General features: G+C 37.9%; 1 protein-coding gene across 1 annotated transcript in view; it reads left to right on the top strand.

Annotated features, from left to right (window-relative positions):
- The first annotated feature begins 20600 nt into the window (after nt 1-20600).
- Nucleotides 20601-20723, top strand: part of ofcc1 (orofacial cleft 1 candidate 1) — an 84387-nt gene continuing 84264 nt past the window's right edge. Inside the window, exon 1 of the mRNA XM_086066270.1 lies at nt 20601-20669. Coding sequence (XP_085922396.1) covers nt 20616-20669 — 54 coding nt within the window. The 5' untranslated portion in view covers nt 20601-20615. The remainder of the gene's footprint in view (nt 20670-20723) is intronic.

The raw sequence follows: 20723 nt of genomic DNA, 5'->3' as shown, positions 1-20723 counted from the left end.
TGATGACCTTAGTAAAATGTTAAGAATTGGCTATATTGTTATTATTATTATTATTTATTTATTTTTCTGAGAGAGCTCAGTATTGTTCATTCGGTAATTTTACCGATTCGACATGTCATCATCATTGCTCTCTCTTTTTTTATTTTTTTTATTTTTTATTTTTATTTTGTATGAGTATATGCATGTGCGTGTGTATGTGTGTGTGCGTGCGTGAGTGTGTACTCATTAGTTCACCTAAAACCTATTAAAAATCCCATACCGTTCACCTAAACCGAATACTTCAGAATCCAGCTAGAGTCGTGAGGTTGCCAGGAGACCTGAGGAAGGATCAAAGAAAAGAAAGGAAAGTGAAATCAGACATTACCTACTACCCACCGGGTTACCAACCAGAGTCTTTCACCAACTCCAGAAACATCTAAATTCCAACAAATTAGGGAGACCTCAAGAGACCAAAGGAGAGACTGAGGAAAGGAAGGAAGGAAGGATAGATGAAGCAGAGTGAGATCCACAGACATCAGCTTCCACCAATTCAACGACCAGAGGAAGAAGCAGATTGTGTTTGAATTTCGATAGATGCTGGTGTGGTGGATTTGGCATGCATGAAAACCTCCACCAAAGAGGGGAGCTGTCGACAGGACAGAGCAAGCACAACCCCCCAGGGCCCCCCAGGCCACGGCAGTGCCAAGGATTGGAAGAATTGGCTATATTAATAGTATTATATATATATTATAATCAGGACCTCAAAACGGTTTAATATAATTTCACATTAATCTTAAATTATCTGGAAAAATAACTGTTTTACACATTATTTGATTTCGAAAAGCACGTAAAATTTGACGTTATCACTTTCACACTCATTCTTGTCAGTTCTATATGGTACCTCCTGGCAAAGAACTGTCTGAGGCGCCAGAAACTTGTGTCAATCTTACAGGGGACATATACATCCTAATTTGATACGGCCAGACTAGCGTAATTATTCTGAATAATAAATTGGTATTATTAAATATGATTATATTGGAGCTGATCATGAAGACAGACTATTTGGATTGCTGAATTAAATCAACATGCTTCCAAGGCGACCACACCCTTGCTCGAAAAAAACTAAAGGTAAATATGATGGACTGGCCCAGCATTTCTCCAGACCTAAACCCTAATGAGAATCCTTTGGGCATCCTCAAATGGAAGGTGGAGGCACAATTTTGACATTTTCACTCAGGGGTGTTCTCACTTTTGTTACCAGCAGTTAGGACATTAGTGTGTGGTGTGTCATTTTTTATTTTTGATGTGCGACAATTTTGGCCTGGAATTGACCAACCATCCGGGAAACTCACGGAAATCCGGATGGCCATCATGCCCCCGTTTACACTACAAGCAATAATATAAAACAATTGTAAATGCATCTTCATCGACTGTACACTTTTATACAATATGGCCTGTACAGCAATATTTTTTCTGGTTTGTAGCTGAAGGTTTAACACTGTTTGAGGGGACTACATGTCAATTATTGACAAATTATTATTTATTTACTATCTACTGTTGCTGTGGGGGAAAAAACATTAATTTGAAAAAAACAAACAAGAAATATAACCCACATATAGTATACCTATATAACTAGTGAAACTTGACAGCCAACTTTTATTCACTGTCTAACAGCAAACAAGCAGCGTGCTGATGAGTACAGACTAAGATGAAGAGCATAATTAAGGAAACATATGAAAGCCGACACTGTGTGTGAGATTAATTAGGTGCATGCCAATACCTCATCAATAGCCGATTAACTAATGACACATGGCCCAATGAGGGCTATTGATCTGCTCCTAGTTTGCTGTGTTAATAGGTTGTAGCCGACATTCAGAGTGAAAGCTGACACAAAGTGAAGAGGCTAGCGTGCAGGAGGCAGGGGGCTAAACTGCAAAATCACAAATGTAGTCAAAGCGCATTGATGTAATGTGCTCTCATGGGATGCCAGTGATTACTGTGACCACAACTGATCTTATTTGAATGTGCCAGAATTCCCATCCTTTCAGTGATAATTAAAAATGACCCCAAAGGACCCTCCCCTCCACGGAAATGAAAGGAAGGACTCAATCTAGATTAATGGCATTGAAATGGCCAGCATCAAGTTAGCCACTTTATAATAATGATTGTAAAGATAATAATGAACAGTTGGATGAGGAATGAACAATCCCTTGTCCTTGCAGTAGAATCCCTATACAGGTTAATTAGGTAAGATAACATAATTAGCCACTCTCATGCCTGCACTAAGAATAAATTGGACAAGATGGCGATTTAGGTCTATATTAATCGCATTAACGATCAATGACAGCTTAGCTTAGACTTAGATAGTGCATATCTTATTCATGCACTAACGAAGACAGAAAAATCATGTGTTGTGTACTTGGAGTATGTCAGTAAATAACATTTTATAATTTTCAAAGGCAAATGTAACTAGAGCTGGGAGCAGCTATAAAAGGCCCAAGCAACTCTGGCCACGTTGGGTTACTTGCACATAGGACAAAAAAACATTTAACACATAAATGTTTTTGCCATGCCTTATGTGTGTGCAAAATGTCATTAGTTTTTGGCCAGGTTTAGTCCCTCAAAAACAGCACCATTTTTCTTTGTAAACAGCACATTGCCACGGCAAGAGCACTCAGCGAAATAAAGCTTTCAAGAACTTTTCATCTTAAACATGTTTAAATGAAACAACTAAAGTTTGAAGACAATTACATAAATTATGTGGGACGAGTTTGCTAAATTAAAAATGGTGGACTAGGTTTAACATATAGCTCCAAAATATATATATATTTTTTTGTAGGTCTTGGGCACTTACATATGTTCCCCAATTTTCGTAGATCTAGGTGAAACGTATTTCATAGAAAAGAGGCACCACTGAGCCATTTTTTGAAAATTGATGAAGACATCTCTAAAATAATTTTTTTTGGGGCAGATCTGATGTGTGTGCAAAAAACAGCCTATTTTTTCTGTGTAAACAGTACATCGCCACGACAACAGCATGTGATGAGTTAAAAAGGTTGTGAAAACTTTTCTTGACCATTATAAGTTGAAACACACAAATATTGGAGACAATCAGATAAATTCCGGAGTAGTTTGTTAAAATATGACCTCTATGAAAAGCCCCAAAATGGCGACAAATTCAAAATGTTCGCGGCTCAGGCCCTAATTTTACGCCCCCTAATTACTGCACATGCTCCATAGATATTATGTTAAATTATTCAGATATTACAACTTAGTCCAGGTTAGATTGCAGTCAAGATATGTTCTGGACACTGACTGACCTCTGGTTGTTTGGATTTTCAAACATGATGTCCCATAATAGGAAGCGAATAGAAATAATGAGTTGCAAGTAAGATTGCAGTCATAAATACTGAACAGATAACATTTACAAGGGCCAGCCATGGTCTTCTTCACTCTTATCACAACCTATAAAGTTGGACAGTCAGTCAGACTAATCATTTAGACATATCCAATGATTTGGCCTCTAGGGGGGCAAAATTCTTCAAATTAGTCCGGATTATTGGTATATGGGTACTCCACTTTGGGAACATTCCTTCTGGTTCTTTTTTTGGAATACGTTTTTTGGTCTAGTCCAATAATGATGTTTTGCTTCATAATGCACACTTCAAAGTTTTTTGTTGTCCTGCATATTTTGGTTGAATTCCTGCCTCAGGTGTTGGACATACACTATTACTATAGGATCATTTGTCAAACATTTTCAAACATAAGCCAATCTTACTGTTGGGAATCTTTTCGATAGTGCAGCTGCTTAACTTGCTGGGTTCCCGTTTGAGAAATGCCTTTTTCTGCCGCTCCCGCTCAATAATGTATAATGCAATTGTCATATGCTACATAATACATTCTTACAAAGCAGAGTGAGTACATTACCTTCAGTTTGGGGGAGTTCATTGTCACTACGGAAAGGTGATAAATCTATAAGGCTATCCTTACCAGTAATGTCTCCCTCTGAGTCCTAGTGAAACAATAAGGGGGCATAGATTTTTGAGTGGAGCAGCATTTCACACTCATTAATAATAAAACACACTGAAAAGACAACAAACAGTGATGCCATCTGCTAGTCGAGACATAAAGATGCAACTTCATCTTGTCAGGTGACAGTTTTAAAAAGGGCACGCTGTCGACGGCCATTTACATCTTGAAGGAAACATGAAATCCCATTTCAAGGTTTGCTTTCCTTTCTGTTATGCTGAACTCCCATCAAAAGAGTCAACCGAAGGCCCATCTATTTGTACATTGCATGCTACTTTCACTTGTGCTCCTTGTTGCAGTAGTGAAAAAGAACATGAGGAGGTCATATGAGACGCACACGTGTGTGTTGACGACAACGCCATGACAACTACTTTGGAGCTGACCATAAGGACAGTCTGTTTGGGTCTGCGAAGGTAATGTCCATTTACATTAACTTGAAAATGCATTTAACGTGCTTTGCGTTTAAAATGTCTGACTGCTTTGACCAATGTTGTAAGTAAATCGCAAGGAGTGTGGACTCTGTTGTGCATTGTTTCTACATACTGTAATTTGTTACTTGCATTTTAAAATGGTATATTAAGCATGCAGAGCATCCTTGTTCAACAGGGCAGGACAAAGTGTGTGTCTTTTACTGCCATTTGTGTCTTGAGGGAGGCTGGCTGTTTTCAAACACTGAGAACAAATACAATATTCTTTAGTGCACGGTACCCTGTCCCTTGGTGACTATTGAATTACACGCCTTATCCATGTTTCGTGGAAAAAGAAAAAGAACGACGAGCAAAGATTTTACGCTGCACTATGCCGTAGAAAAGGGGAAGTTGCTTGTGTTGTGCAACACAGAGCCCAGTGTCACTCTGGATTAAGGCCTAATTGGGTTTAGCAGACTGGATGACAGAGGAGAGTGACTCTCAGGAAAACAGAGGGAGACTGCTGAAGGTCAACCATTGTATTCATTCATTTTGGTAGAATGATGTAGAAACCTTGCTAATGAATCATCTTTTGCTAATTTTTAAAATTATATTTCTTCATTATTTGTGTTTTCACTGTAACGTCATTTAGGGACACCTACACAGCCATCATGGGGGCTGGCTATAGGGGCTCACCAAGATGCTTGTGCAAGCCCCACTTCAGGCACAGATCTCTAAAATTAAACTTACATTTAATTTCCATTTTATTATATTATAGTAGCTAGTTTTGTGTTAATAAATGTAAGTGCTGAGTTCTTTATCAGCAACAAATTAAATATATAAAGGAACAATGGTATGATTTTTTTTCATTGATGGCTACAGTAACACTAATGTATACTGTAAAAATAATTAATCTATTAGAAAAATTAAAACATTTCTGCCTTTACTTTTATTAGTTTAATGCTGAGATCTGAGTAAAATAATGGAAGAGGTCAAATGCAAAAGCCGTCAAGTGCCATTTGGACAAATAGAGCTGCACCTAGTATTTCCTAACTACTACATAGTGCAAAACCAAAACAACTTTTAATGTATGTAAAGCCAATAACAAATAAACAAACATATTATTACATATCGCTATTGATCATAAATTCATTGCTGCTATAAAATTTTAATTGAGTTTGAAAGTGAACGTAAAATATGATAATTGCGTGAAACAGTCCAAGAGAGATGATGAAACTCACTTGTTTGGTGATGTGTCAATCACAAACTATCCTTTTGTGAACGCTCGTGAACGCGCTCCGATCAGGAGCTGGCTTCACTGGAGCCAAGCTTATCTGATATTGATTGACTGAGTGGAAAAGTGTACTGTGGTCTGACGAGTCCACATATAAAATAGTTTTTTAAAACAATGATGTCATCCGGGCATATATATATATATATCCATCCATCCATCCATTTTCTTAACCGCTTGTCCTCACAAGGGTCGCGGGGGGCGCTGGAGCCTATCCCAGCTGGCTTCGGGCAGTAGGCGCCTGTACCATGTGAAATTAAGGACAGAAAATGCCAAAATATCATATTTCTCTGTGTACTGTATTTTGGCTGCATAATATGTTTGACAAGAAAGTAGAAAGTTTGACTAGTACTATACTACTTTTTCAGTTATCCTTATATTGTTGTCCAGGATTGTGCATGGTATGTCACTGGTTATATAATCAATAGACAAGAATGTCAGTTATTTCCCCCCCACATTTGTTTAAATGTGTTTTTTTTTTAAATATTATTTTTCAATGGATGGTGATAAAGTGCATGGATATGGTCTCTGCCTCATTAACGTTGACCGCACACTGGCTCCACTTTCACAGACTTATTACGCCTCGTGTAATTTGAAACAATTACAAAAACACTGGCCCACTTGTTACAACACTCATTTTGCCTCACATATATAAACCACAGATTCAATAGCTTTACATGTTTTTCAATCACACCCCAGCGGAGCAACTGTGTTCAGTAAAAAAAAAGTATTGCATTTCATACTAGCTCGCATGGTATGGGATAATCTTTCACAGTTTGCCTGGGGTTTGTTTTGCTATTTCAGCAGAAACTTGTGCAAGCTATGTGCATTACCATGAAAAAAACTGGTAGAAATATCCTTTCTGTTTAAATGAATAACCTAGTTGAACAATCAATTTGAAAAAAGTTATCTCTTATAATAAATGGCATCCATTGGGCTAATACATTGGGAGAGCAATAGTGAATAATTCAATTTCAAATATAAAAACGAATGAACCACAATTCATTAGAAAATTTTATTTTTGTATATTTAAATCATAAGTTGAAGAACTTGATTCATGAGAGTGAATACTGTTTTATAGCTGAACAGACAGCGATTAGCGCCTCCATCTATTTGCTGAGAGAGAGAGAGAGAGAGAGAGAGAGAGAGAGAGAGAGAGAGAGAGAGAGAGAGAGAGAGAGAGAGAGAGAGTGAGAGGTGCTGGTCCTGTGTGACCACTGACATTTGGCATTCCTCCGTGCTACCTCTTGCTCCTCAATAGGGGATTGAGGAGCGCAGAGGCCAGTGCCTGGTTCTCTAGGGGAAAAACAAAAAGGCTCATGGACATCTCAAGGAGTTCCCATGATCCCAGGAAATACCTTGATCCCATGTGTGTTGCATTTCTATTCCACAGATTATGGCACATAATAAACACACATTTTCGTTTTTGGTCTGAATTTCCCTCACTCAATTGCAATGTTTTCTTGATTGGCACTTGAGTATTTACACGGCGATTTGATTGTAATGAGAATTTGTACAAGTTGCTGGTGATTATATTCCACCATCATTCATTCATCAGCATTTCTAAGTCAAGCTTGTTGAGACGTTTTTATTGTGGAAAGTTTTCAAAGTAATTTCTCAATGTTTTCCTTCCGCTCTCTTGCAGCGACATACATAATCTGTTAGCATCAGAGGAGCACACATGCATAAATAATTGCCCAATTCACTTTAAGGGGGCCATTGTAGATTAATTAAGCCTGAATACTAATTATGTTTTCTGTCTACACCAAATGACGGGGATGTTGTGTTAATAATAAACTGTTGGGTGGGTCACAAATACTGTGCACACATCAAAAAGATCACACTTTCAGGGTAAAATTGGCTGGATGCCTAGGATTAAATGCTTTTACTAATAGTATATGCCATTTAATTATTTAGAAAGAATAGAGATGTACGTACATAGTGTATATATGCTCACATAACAATTTTTTGGGGTGAGTTAGGTCTGACAGCTGTTTTTAAACAAATTTAAACTGACCTCAGTTTTTCTCTACCACGTCAAGTTTTTGAGCTATTGGATCCCCGTTTTCTTAAAAAATATGAAATAAATGGGTATGTATGTAAATAAAACATTAAGCTGGAGTAGGTACAAGCTATGCAAACTAAAACAAAACACCATAAAAAAAAAAAGAATTTATAACGGTGTAGCACCCTATAATGTGATAATTTCCACAAAATGTAATAATGCTTAAAAATGTAATAACATTTGCACTCAACTCGATCAAAAATGTAATAAAACCTTCTAATGTAATAATTTCACCAATAACGTAATAGAAAATCCTGACTAATATTGTAATAACATTTTACCGATAGTGTATATATTTCATATTATATACCAGAAGTCTTTGCGACAGAGCAGTTCTAATCAAGTAGATGGTTAACAGTAACTAAATCCACTCTGTCAAATAACTCCAACACAGACCTTTATTTAAATCAGTGTTAAAATTACATTTTTGATCGAGTTAAGTGCAAATTTTATAAAATTTTCTGGAAATTATTACATTATATGGTGCTACAAATCATTTGACCATGGTTACAAGGTTAAAAGAAAAGTCATCTTAATTTCTGCTATGCTATTAGCTATGCTAGCTGTCTGTTTGCAGACACTGATGGTACTGACCTATTGGGAGTTGTCTCAATTGTCAGTGTACAAAGAAGTTGCCCTCTAGCTGTATGAGTCCAATCATAATCAGTTCTTCTTACTACAGTCTTACTACAGCTAATCAGTGGAATTTGTCTTATCTGGGTAGTAAACTGTGGAGAAAAAACGGACTGCATTTTTGGAATCAGCATGCCAATTGAAGTTTTCAGTATAAAAATCTTAATTAAACAGATTTTTTTTCCAAATTGTTCCCCTTTGCAATAAGAGATACTATATATTTTTTTTCATTCCGCATAATACAAGCAGTAAACACAAATGTGACTTCTGACTTGCAAGGATTTGCATGTATCGTCTTGTCATTTTCAGAAGCACTCATGTCCTTGACTTCTTTTCCTATCGCGCGAGGTGCCTGTCTGCAAATGGTAGCTTTAGCTCTGTGAAGATGATTTTTTTGTTGTCCGCGCTCTCCTGGCAGTAGCGCACACTGGGACCGAGGAAGACAGCTCAACGTCGGGGCCTTGTTTACAGCTGCGTGGGGAAGAAAACAGGCAGACGTAAATGAGGGTTGACGGTTTCATGAAGCACAATTGCTTGACGGCGGATTCAATGTGACTGCGCTGAACTGGGCGATGATCCGTACAGTATGCAAAATTCACTTTCTAGCTGGTCTGTGCCCACCAGCCCCCCAGCAGCAAGCGGTCTTCCCCAAACCCTTCTAGCTATGCCTTTGAATGCAACAAGAACTGAACAAGCCATTGTTGTGCTCAATTCATTTTGACAACAATCACATTTAAAAAGGAAGAAGTAGGGAAAAAAGTTGGTTGTGCCACCAGTTACAAATTAGTTTTTCCTCACATGTTCACAGTAAAGGAAGCAATGTGGAAGCCACAAAATGAAATGTGTGAAGAGGTAGCAGTAGACAAGAGAATGACGAATATTCTCTTCAATATGCATGCTGCAATAGACCCAAACGTCTTGGCACAGGGTTGTAGTGCAGCACCACATATTTTACATATTTATGCCTTTTAAATACCAGGAAAGCTGTCACATATCATATCTGAGCATGCGCACTGCATTGTTGACGCTGCAGATATCAGTATATCCTTTCTTTTCTTTTTTAGTCCCTCAGGATTAAGTTGTTGTTTATCATTTTGGAAATGCAACATCTGCATGTTCCATCCAGTTATGGCACATTAATAAAAACAGGCCTTGTACTGTAAAGAGCATGCTGTCAATGTCAGTGGGATAAAGGAAGCAAGATGAGAAGCAGGCATTTCGCTTTGCTCTCGAGACGCAGAGGCTCTCGTGGTGTCACCTGGATTAGATTTTTACTGACAATGACCCAAAGCATTCTGCCCGGGGTATACAGTATGCACTGTACTCCTGATGTGGATTTTCCCAGTTGTGTTTAGGAGGCTTCTTTCGTTTTCTTTGACAGAAACTGAACTTATGATGAAAATACATGATCTGTTGTCAGATGACTTTTGCAGGACAGAAAGCTTGTTTACTTCTAACAGTGAGACACAGGGAGTTTATAGAAATGAGGGAAAACCAGTGAACACTGACGCAAATTGATAACAAAAATAGTGGGTAAAATGTCAAATTTTTCCATGCTAGTAACTACAATAGGATTCAGAACTGAAGTTTAAACCGACCACTGACACCTTTTTATCAGGTCATGTCATCAAGAAACACATCACATACACTTATTGATATAACAAAATGAATCAAGGTACTAATGTGAAAACAACACCAATCCTACATTTTGAAATACTAAAACAGCAATAGTTCAAGGTTTGCAACATGTCCTATAAAGTATTAAGACAGAACTATTCAAGGAAGTTAAAGGTTTTGTTGTAATGAATGATTATATCAAACTGATTTGCTCTTTTTTTTGGGGACCAAAATGTGTGATTTTAGAAGCAATATTTCATTGTTTTCCCTGATAATATACATTTTAATGGCACAATTCATATAGCAAGTATTTCAATGATTAAATTCAGTCAAGTCGACCAATGAAGTTTTGGTGCTGATCCAATTATGTTCGCATTGGTGACATGATATTCTCATAACTGTTTGTCTGCAACATGCTTTGGTTTATGTTGAGACAAAACCTATATTTGTGTTTTTTTTTATTTTATTTGGGGAAACAGAAGCGCTTAACGCGGAAGGCTAAAAATTAGGGACGGGCAAGTACAGATACCAATACCAGCTGCCCTCTTGAGGCTATTTTACAATGACAAATTAGAATTAACGCTTTATTGGGATAAATAGATCTTTAATTAACATAATCTGTCATTGTTTTTATTGTTTTTTTCCTGGAAATTGTATTCAATAAAAGTACTATTGGTATCGATACTAGGTATCGGTATTGGTGACTATTCAAGAGTTGAGTACTCATAATGGTAACGGTCTGAAAAAGTGGTATCAAACATCCCGAATAAAATAAATGATTTAAGCGATGAAAGAGGATTATTTTCCTTTATTGTTGTAATGTAATGATTAATTACAAGCAAAAGTGGACCTTAGATTTCTAAATGCCTGATTTACAGTCAGAAACGGCTAAAAACATTTGCAGCGGCAGCACGTTAGTTTGGAAGTACTTATTTCTTCATTTCCAACTTCTGCTTTGAGCATCCAATAATGTTTGGAATTTTAATACCATGCAACAAATCATTTAAATGTTTAATTTACACTATAATATTCTTTAACTCGTTTTGTATGAGCACTTGATGACGCAGTGCCATTTTTTTAAATTGCAAAATTACCTGATTAATTTTCTCATAATAGCTGCGTCCTACTTTGAACGTGCACCCAAACATCATTAGTCGTAGCAGTACGGATGCATATGTGTAATGAAAATGAGAATGTAATAGAAAGCACAGCGATGCCACATTTTCCTGTCTAACAGTCCCCCAGTCTTTGCAATTCGGAAAACTGATTGGTACCCAGTCAAAAAGAAAATGGTTTTTAAATAAGTTACAATTAGATAAGCATTAATCTCAGTGGTATAAATGAATGTCTCGCTGTAGGGCTTGTTGAATATAAAAACAGATTTACCAAAACTCCCCTTACCAGATTGGTCTGGCACTAGTCCCTTCTCTATTTTAATTACTCTGTCTTTCAGAGTCGAAATAAGCCCCCTCCCCTTCCCGTTTACCCCTTGATTTTTTCCTTTGAAATAAAATATTGTATACAAATGCCGTTCATGGGCATGAGTGCAAATCATCAACAAAATCTGCATAAAATGATGCTTAAAAAGCCTCAAACGCTTTGAGCAAAGAAGCCCTTTTTATATATGGTGCATCCTTGTGTAAACATATCCCTAACCAAAACAACAATTTATGAGATTTACCTCAGCACTCGTATTGTTCTCATCGCTGCAGAAATGAGAGAAATGTGGGACCGCGAGTTTGTTCCACATATTGCTGATTTCAAAGGGACCTTACTTGAAACATTGTTTCCATGTCATGCAAGTGTACAGTAGACCACCTACATTTCTGGTAAAGCTGTATATCCCACTCGCATTAATGCAGGATGGTTGGATCATACGGCACAGGATTTATGTAGGTTTAACTTCTCCATTGGCAAGTGTTATACTGCATGTAAATGTTTTTTGTACCTTGACAAAATAGACAGATTCAGGCTGTGTAATTTGGTGTAATATGTTGTCTTTTGGCCACAATATTAGGTACACATGCACACTCTAGTGCAAGGAGCAACATAAATGTTGGAGGGGGCCACCATTTTTCATCAGTGATACTCAGGGGGCCACATAGGACCACGCACATCCTAACCAGATGTATGGTAAAAATGATATTTTAAATGTGGACAAAATGTGTGCAAATATGTGCTATTAATATATTTCAATTTTGATCATAAATGTTCAATGCATGTAATAAAGATCCACTATCGTAAACCAACAAAGAGTGTGAAACAAACTACAAAATAAGCATCATCTGTGTTTTTTCCCCCCCAGTATAAAAAGAAAAGAAAAAAACATTTAAGGATGGCACAAAACTGCTAAACAGCAAACCAACATCATGGCAATAATTCATTTTTTACATTTGTTCACAATAATCAACTCACTCAAAATTGTTATGTTATGGAATTACTATGTTTGTCCTGCATATCATTAGAAAAAAATATTTGTTCTAATCATGTCATCAGCATGATAAGACCCGGTAAGTGCAACTAAGACATGCATGCCATGTAGCGGTGAATAGTGACATTACAATTACAAACTACTGTCAATGTATATTCAGAGATCACGGATCCCCCCATAAACATTTTTTGTTTTTTTTGTTATCATTTTTTCCTCACATTTAGTCCCAGTTTCTCCACCAGTTGGAGTTTCCTTGATCTAATGGGATCCCTTAGAAGCCCTCATAATGCGCTTCTTTACCATTGGAAAGTGTTCCCGCAACAATAATTAAAAAAAAACATATTGAGAAATATACATTTAACCGTACCTCATGATTATATTGTCTTTAAAACCACCTAACCTAATTCCATTGAATGTGGCGGCGAGCCAAGGAAGAACCTGTTAAAATGAACATTCAGGTTCGGGATCTTGTTTGAAATACTCTCCCACAGTAGTGTATGACAAGACTGCTGGTGTTCCTCCCAAAAATTGCCAATACTGTCATCATGGTTTCTGAAATGACTTCAAACCGTCCAGTCCACTGAAGGACACCAAACAAGAATGAATAATAGCAATAAAATTAGATGTTTGGCTTAAATAGTGAACACTTGTGGGGAGTCATTTCAAAGGGACATAGTTTCCAACAGAATAGCATTTTTATTTTAAATGTTTTCATCTTGTCTTTTTTGTTGTTGACAAGTGTAATGTAAGATGAGGCACCTTAAGTACTTAATTCTCATAACTTCTTCCTGAATGTCCTTTCTCCAATGCAAAGGCATTTTAAATTTCAAAGCAACAGATCACTACTTTCTGTATGCTTACACCAAGTCCGTGCACTATAGTGTCTCTTGCGTAGATGCACATACATTTCCAGGAGAGAATGTTGTTGCCTGTTCATTAAAAAAAAAAAAAAACAGGGAACAAGGAGGACGTATTTTAATGTGACCTTCATTACGCATTCATGTCAACTTTTCTTATCTATTTATGATGATTTTTTTTCCACTCCTGTTGTTCAATTAGCGCTTGACCCCTTTAGCTGCGATGTAAATTAAATGACATTTCAGTGTCGTCCCATATTTAAAATACTGCGTTAGTTGCGGATCATAAATGATGATCTTCATTCTGCAGCTAATTTATTCATTTAACAATTTCCCTCCAGAAGTTACAGCAGAAGGCTCTGCAGCAACCTAAGCAGAAGAAATCCAAGTCGGCTGAATTTCTGATGGGTGAGTCCTGCTTGATGAGTTATTGCTCATAATTTGTGTAAGGATTAATTAACTAATTACAGACAAATGGCTTTGGGCTAAATTTTGCTCTTGCTTGTCAGGGTGCAATTTGTAATTATTTTAATCATTTCTTCTTCTCCCTTCCCCCTCCTCTTCTTGCAAGATTCTGATTTAATTTTAACCTAATTGTGTTTTAGTGTCATCCGAGGAGGATGCGTGAGAACATTCTGGGGGCTGACAACAATCCACCAATCGAAATATTTTGCTTGTAAATATGCTTTATTTTACAATGGACCCATTTGACCTAACACTTGTATATCTCCTTCATGTCTCTCTGTGTATTGTTATTGATATTTCCGCTTATTTTGTCAGCAAGAGGCAATGTGGTGGGCATAGAAAACCCAGCCTTCCACAGTGAAGGAAGCACTAAGCTTTCCCTTCTTCCCGTTTGGCTGCCGAGAGAAATTCGAGGTGACAGGCCAGATAGCGCCCTTGCAGCTCACCCCCCCAAAAAAATGGAGCTGCAAGCTCCAGCCAAAGAAAGAGGTGAAGCTTCATTTTTCATTAGCCTCAAATTTGTTGGCAGTCGATGTGTTCCTGATCTAACCTTTACTCCTGCTTTTCTTTCTAACACTCCTTCCCTCCATTCAGGGGCCCCTTGGTCCCTGCATTCCAAAGTGAGCATGTCCTAACAAGCAAAAGCCCCTCCTTTAACTTCTTCCTCCACTGGAGAACGCTGCACTAGTGGGTGTTCTATCTCTATCTGGAAGCACCCTCGACACAATCAGCCTTGACTCCCACTCTCAGCTCCATGCCTTGTGGTGGACTGGAGTCATAGGAGAGTGCATTTACATACACTGCTATGATACTGAGCCCATGCGTTGTCTGTGGCGCTGTACTCGCAACGCCCCCGAAACACGGCTTGGGGCCAATCAGGCATACAAATATGCCCCCTTATAATTCAGTATGTCAGGGAGAACTCTTGAGGAATGGGATGGTAAATTAGGATGCGTCTAAGGTTGCGAGTGTGCCAGTTTTCTCAGGGATGAATCACATGTCAGTTTCTTGATTTGTGTGGTTTATTTTGCTTTCACAGTGCATGGACTGTAATTATTATCAATGTATTGACATAATGGCTTAATGCAAAAGAGTTAGTATAGCTTAAAAAAAAAAATCTAAATATCATGTCAAAAGGTCCAGAATGTGAACCAATTTTTTTTATCTTTCTGATGAATAAAGTCAGATGCTAAACATACATATAATATAGAGAATATGAATAAATCCAGTGCATTAAAATATAAATGATGAAAAATTCATTCAGCAATTTTGTTGGATGAATTATTTGATATTGGATAACTTTGCAGATACTTTTTTGCAACAAGTCATGGTATTTATTTATTTAAATTATAATAAATGGAGTTTGTTTTGGGTTTTAACAAAAGATAAGATAAACTTGTTATAAGAGATAAAATACTAACACAGTCTTTGTGTTGTCAATGTAACACCCCATTATTGTGTGTGTGTGTATGCAGGCAACAATAATTAAAAAAAACATGTCAATGTCAATATAGTATGTAAGAAGATTGGTGGTTGCTGTTAAATGAATCCCTCTATGATTATTATCATATCAGTGCAAAGGCAGTGATTTTGATGGAGCAATATTGTGTTCAGTGACTGTGAAAAGCCAATGCAGCCCTGCATAATGTCGGCTCAGGTGGAAATACAGCAGTGTGACATCAAGATGTTATTAGGTCATGTCATGAACCAGTGTGAAAGACTAAAAAATACATATTTACCGCTAAGTGCGTACAATTCAATGGGTGACATGGTTTTATTTGCCCCTCACCCATTTAGTGTCAACGGTCTTGCTGGGTATTGGAAATGTGCAAAGTACTTTCTTAAAATTGTCAGTAGTGATTGCGAGGTTTCCCATAAAAATGTATTCAAGTAAATGTTGAATAACTCTTAAATGTTCTGTGCATTTAACCTTTAGTGTGTGTTCCTTTAAGAGCCACATGGATGCTCCTTGTTTAACGGACATTTCATTCTGGTAATGAAGCACATGCTGCTTCTCCAACTACTTCATGTGACAGCGCCAGACTTCTAAAAATGGCATACTTATTGCATGGAATGTATAGTGTAACGGGATTTAATGCATTTTCTAGCCCTGCAACCTGAGAAATTCATGCAAAACTATTTAGATAGGAGTGAAATATTCAAAGGCTGTAATGAGAATGATTTGGGGTTAAGAAAGCTGCTTGGTGGGGTGCACCTTTAATAGTGAGTGCCCCGGAGCAGTCGGATTCCCATAAACTCTGTGCAGCAGACTTGATAGGTCAGTGATTGCTAATAAGAAGTCAATGAGACATGGGTCCAGGTTATTTTCCTTTTGGATCTACTTCTCCACATTTGCCCAGTCCTCTAGGCCACTGACCCCACAGTATTAGGACGGTATTGTCTTTGAAATTCCAGGTACTTTTGAGCTTGTCGACTTTCTCATTAGTCCCTTTTGAACACGGCAAACATATGGCAGTCGTATTTAAGAGATTGCCTGCCGTGACCTTTTGCAGCATGCTAATTAGGCCCCAGAGCACTGCGGGCCATGCAGGGGCGAACACAGAAAACCTGCACTCCCTCGCTCTTTTTCTCACTTCTGCTTCCCTGCTCAGGTCTCTTCCTGGCTCAGCCTTATCTGCAAGCAGCCGTTGGCCCTGCCCTTCGACAGTGTGCATTTCAAACTTAACATTTCGCTTCACGTGTTTCTAATAACGACTAACCTGAACCTGTACAACCTCACTATCTCCCCCACCCCACCACCAACAAACCTTTCATTCTCTTGCTTCTTGCACTTTTCACAGGAAATGAATATGCCCGAAATTACTTTGACCCAATGTCGGCGGAGCAGACAAACTCAAGGCGCAGCAGCATGGCCACGGTCTGCGGCGAAGATGAGCTTGAATTAAGTACGCCATTCGCGTCATAATAGTTTTCCTCGGTTCATTAAAGTGGGGTGAGAGAGATCACCATTGGCGATGACAGGCCCAGTCTGTGTAAATACATCAAATGATGGCATCGCCAGATTGGCTCCCCGATTTAACTGTCATTGATGAAGGTCACGTATCATTGGTCAGTTTTCCACGTTCCACTTCTATTCCCCCCTCATCCAATGTCACATGCAACTCAATAGTTCACAGCCCCCTCCTAAAGTAGGCCTATTAAAAGCGAGCTCCTGGGAGCCAAGTAATATGCATGCTATAATGAAACATGGTTATTAATGGAGAAGCCATTTCACCTGTATCTTTTGGATATCACTGCCGTGTAATATCAAAGGATTCGCTAAAGCAAATCTCATCACATGATGACAGGCTAGCTAACAGGCATGTTAATGCTTCCACTTCATTAACCGACTGCGTATACTCCATTTTCACCCATCCTTGCCCTGGCTAATATCAGTAGTTTGCATGTTAATATGTTGTTTGGATTGATGGGCCTGATAAGTTATAAGGAATTTCCAAACCATGCTTTGGGAGATGGTCTCATTTTTGTTTCATAATTGTTATGTATTTGCAGCAACAATAAAAGCAGCAGGAAATGGGCAAAGAATGGCTGTGGATGAAGATGACACCTTTATTGACATACCCGGTATGTGTTCTTATAAGATTGTGCTACTAATGTATCTTGATTGCTGAAAAAAAATATATATTGAAAGTAGGTACAAAAATGAAAGGTACATAAATAATACCACAAATTCTGTATAGGTACTACTTTTCATTTGATCCTTTATTTAGCACAAACCCTTTATGTTTTCCTTTTTCAACTGTCTAGGCAAGGGGTCAGCAACCTTTCCTCAAAAGAGCCATTTTAGGTCAAATCAATTACCCCAAAAATATTTCTGGAGCCTCACAATATTTGAATATTGTGATGATGATGAAGGACATAGTGTGTTAGCAATAGTCTAATGTACTGAGGGCCCAAGAGTTAATTAAAGCTACACCGTAACAGAAAAATATGCAGCATCCAATACTTTGAGATTCATTTTCTTCTACCTTAAGTCTTCATTTTATTTTCATATATATATATGAAAATAAATATATATATATATATATTCATGCTTCGTTTTTCATACATTTTTAGATTTGTTGCCTTTCCGTCAAATTTCTGACATTTTTTGAAATTTTATGGACATATGATAATTTTCTTCCTTTCTTCCTTTATTTGACATGTGATGGCTATTTTTTTTTCTTGATTTGTCTGCCTTTTTTGCTATCAATTTATGACATTTTTGACAATTTTGTTGACATTTTATGGTCATTTTCTGGATTTGTTCTTTTGTTTTGGACATTTTAGGGTTACTTTTTGAACATTTTCTTTTCTGCCTTTTCTTAAATCAATTTTCTAACTATTGTGGCAATTTTGTGGACATTTTAAAGTAATTTTCAGAATTTCTTTTACTTTTTAAACATTTTCTTTTCTGCCTTTTTTAAATTTAATTCTCTGTTATTTTGGGCAATTTCTTGGAATTTTATGATAATTGGATTGGATTGCAATGGATTTTATTGGGTATTCCATATTGCTTCATCATTTCTTACACATTGTCCACATGCACTGGATTGTGCAGGATTTATACCAATCACTCATTGAGATTTTGTTTTTTTCCCAAATATATTATCTGACCCAAGACAACAATAATAATGACCCTAGTGATGACGTAGGTACCAATGCTTTTCAAATGTCAATTGTTTAGTACTTTTTACACCCCTGCCAATGTGACACCATCATATTTCCATCCTAAATTTAACAAGTCCACTGCACACCAAGAACATGACTGGTAGTGAGTGCTTTCCAAGCACCGCTTTTGTTTGAAGGCAGGCGTGCCCATGCTCATTAGCACACGCTCTTTTAAATGTGTGGCAGACCAGGTCCATGTTGAGGCGGTTTAAGCTTAGCATTGTTTTGGCTGAAGACACTCGCACCAGATATTGTTGACATGACGTGCGTCTTCCTTGTAATTCCCGTACACAAGTGATAGGTTTAGGGCCGCTTCAACTCGGTAGAATTTAGTCGGCTTTTATCATTTGCCTTTGTCTTGGATTTAGCTGTACCACAGAGATTAGCAGCCCCATTCCCATTGTTTTGAAATGTTCATGAAATCCCACAGAAAAAAAGTAAAGAGGATCTTGGATTAGCATTTCCTGCATGAAAAATAGGCAGAAAAGCAGGCAACGAGAGAGAGCTACCTTACTGGACTTCCAGACAATCACCTTACGCTGTTGTATGGATGCCTCCCACTAGTCTCGGCCGCACGTCTTCATCGCCGTTGCACACGTGGATCAGCGTGTGTCGGCGTTGATCCCGACATTTTCTCACACTCTCTTTCTGCTTCCCTTGCTTTTGTCTCAGCTTTTGAAGCTTGCTACAATATACTGAAGAACAAGCACAAATAAAGATTAATAGACATATTTTTCAGGGAAAAAAATCCCAAATGTTCTAGCTAGACTAATTCTATTGCTGTATAGCCACAGAACTGGCATTCTACTGTATATCCTAGTTCTCTACAAGGCACCACACATTGATATCAGCTTGTATGAGAAAAGAATTAAACGGTGATAGCAGCTTTGGCAGTTGCGCATATGGGACTACACACGTCGCATATACACACACAAATGCTCAAAGAATATCTTCTGCTTTCTACCAACGAGGGGGCGCATGCAGCGAATCTGTAAGGACACAAAAAAAGCTCCGATTTTTTTCAAAATAGTTCCTGGTTGGTAAATAAAAACAAATCACACGTAGGTGTCTCTTTGCTGACGAGGACAAGTATTTTCAGGAAAATTAAAGCTTCATTTATATGAGCTTAGTGCACTTTAAGCACAAACTTTAAAGAGCAATTTCAATTATAAATCATATTTATCAGCCATGATTGAGTGGTGATTGCTCTCTTATCCAAAAGTGAGTAAGTCTCCCGTTTAATTATGACCCTCAACAGAGTAAGCAGTGTAGAAAATATTTGTACATTGATATGTATATTTCAGTCTTATTACTTAATATTCGTGTCAGGATGCAAATCCATTTGTAAATGCATGTGACAATGTTTGTGTGTCCTGATTAATGTGTGTGTAAGGGTGTGTGCATGCCCACTGATGCGTGTCTCTCCAGGTACAGTGGTAGCCTCCAGGGATGAGGAGGTGTTAGAGGTGAAGGCGGGTAATCCAGTGCTGCTTCATGGTGGTTGTGATGGTGCCGCCTCAGGCTCTGAGCCCTCCCAGGCCCGCGCCATTGCCAAAACCCAAGCTGGGCCCAGTACTGGGCACTCAGAAGAGGATGGAGTGCAAACGGCGAGGACCATAATGGGCAAAGAGAGCACTGTAGAATGTAATGCTAAGATTATATTCCCTTATTACAGATGTAAAAATACATTACACTGGAAATATTATCAGATAGTAAATAAAATGTATTTGTATCTTTCCTTCATTAAGAAAAATCCCCAAATGTGTCTTTGTTAAAATGAGAAGTATATCAACTGTAGCGCTAAAGCAATGCATGTAACATAATATTCGTGGAAACAAAGAAAAAAGAGGGATACGAAAGCCTATTTGAACACATTTTTAGAATGATGAAAAATGCAATCTATTGTATAGAGAAAGAAATACAGTATGTATATTCAATAGCATACAAAATATGCATATAATGTGGAAATGGTATTCTGCATTTCAGGTTAATAGGTGACATGCTAACAGTCTGAAAATATATTCATGACATATCCACATAAAAAAAAAAATCATCGGACTGTATATTGTGAACTAATGCTACAAGATGTGTAGTAAGAGGGTCTTTAATGCCTGCCTTCCTTGCAGTAAAGACGTCCGAGGAGGTGGTCCCCCGCCATGCTCGGCTGCCGATGGAGCGCGCGCGACCTGACATGATTACGCTTGGCAGCCTTTCACTGCAGCAGGTCAGCTACAAAGCTACAAAGAGGAATATCTGTGTCATCATCCCATATTCACCA

The sequence above is a fragment of the Leptonotus elevatus genome, chromosome 21 (assembly GCF_054856555.1).
Source record: "Leptonotus elevatus isolate MCC_2025b chromosome 21, RoL_Lele_1.0, whole genome shotgun sequence".
Taxonomy (NCBI): domain Eukaryota; kingdom Metazoa; phylum Chordata; class Actinopteri; order Syngnathiformes; family Syngnathidae; genus Leptonotus; species Leptonotus elevatus.
This window is presented reverse-complemented; position numbering and strand designations above follow the sequence as displayed.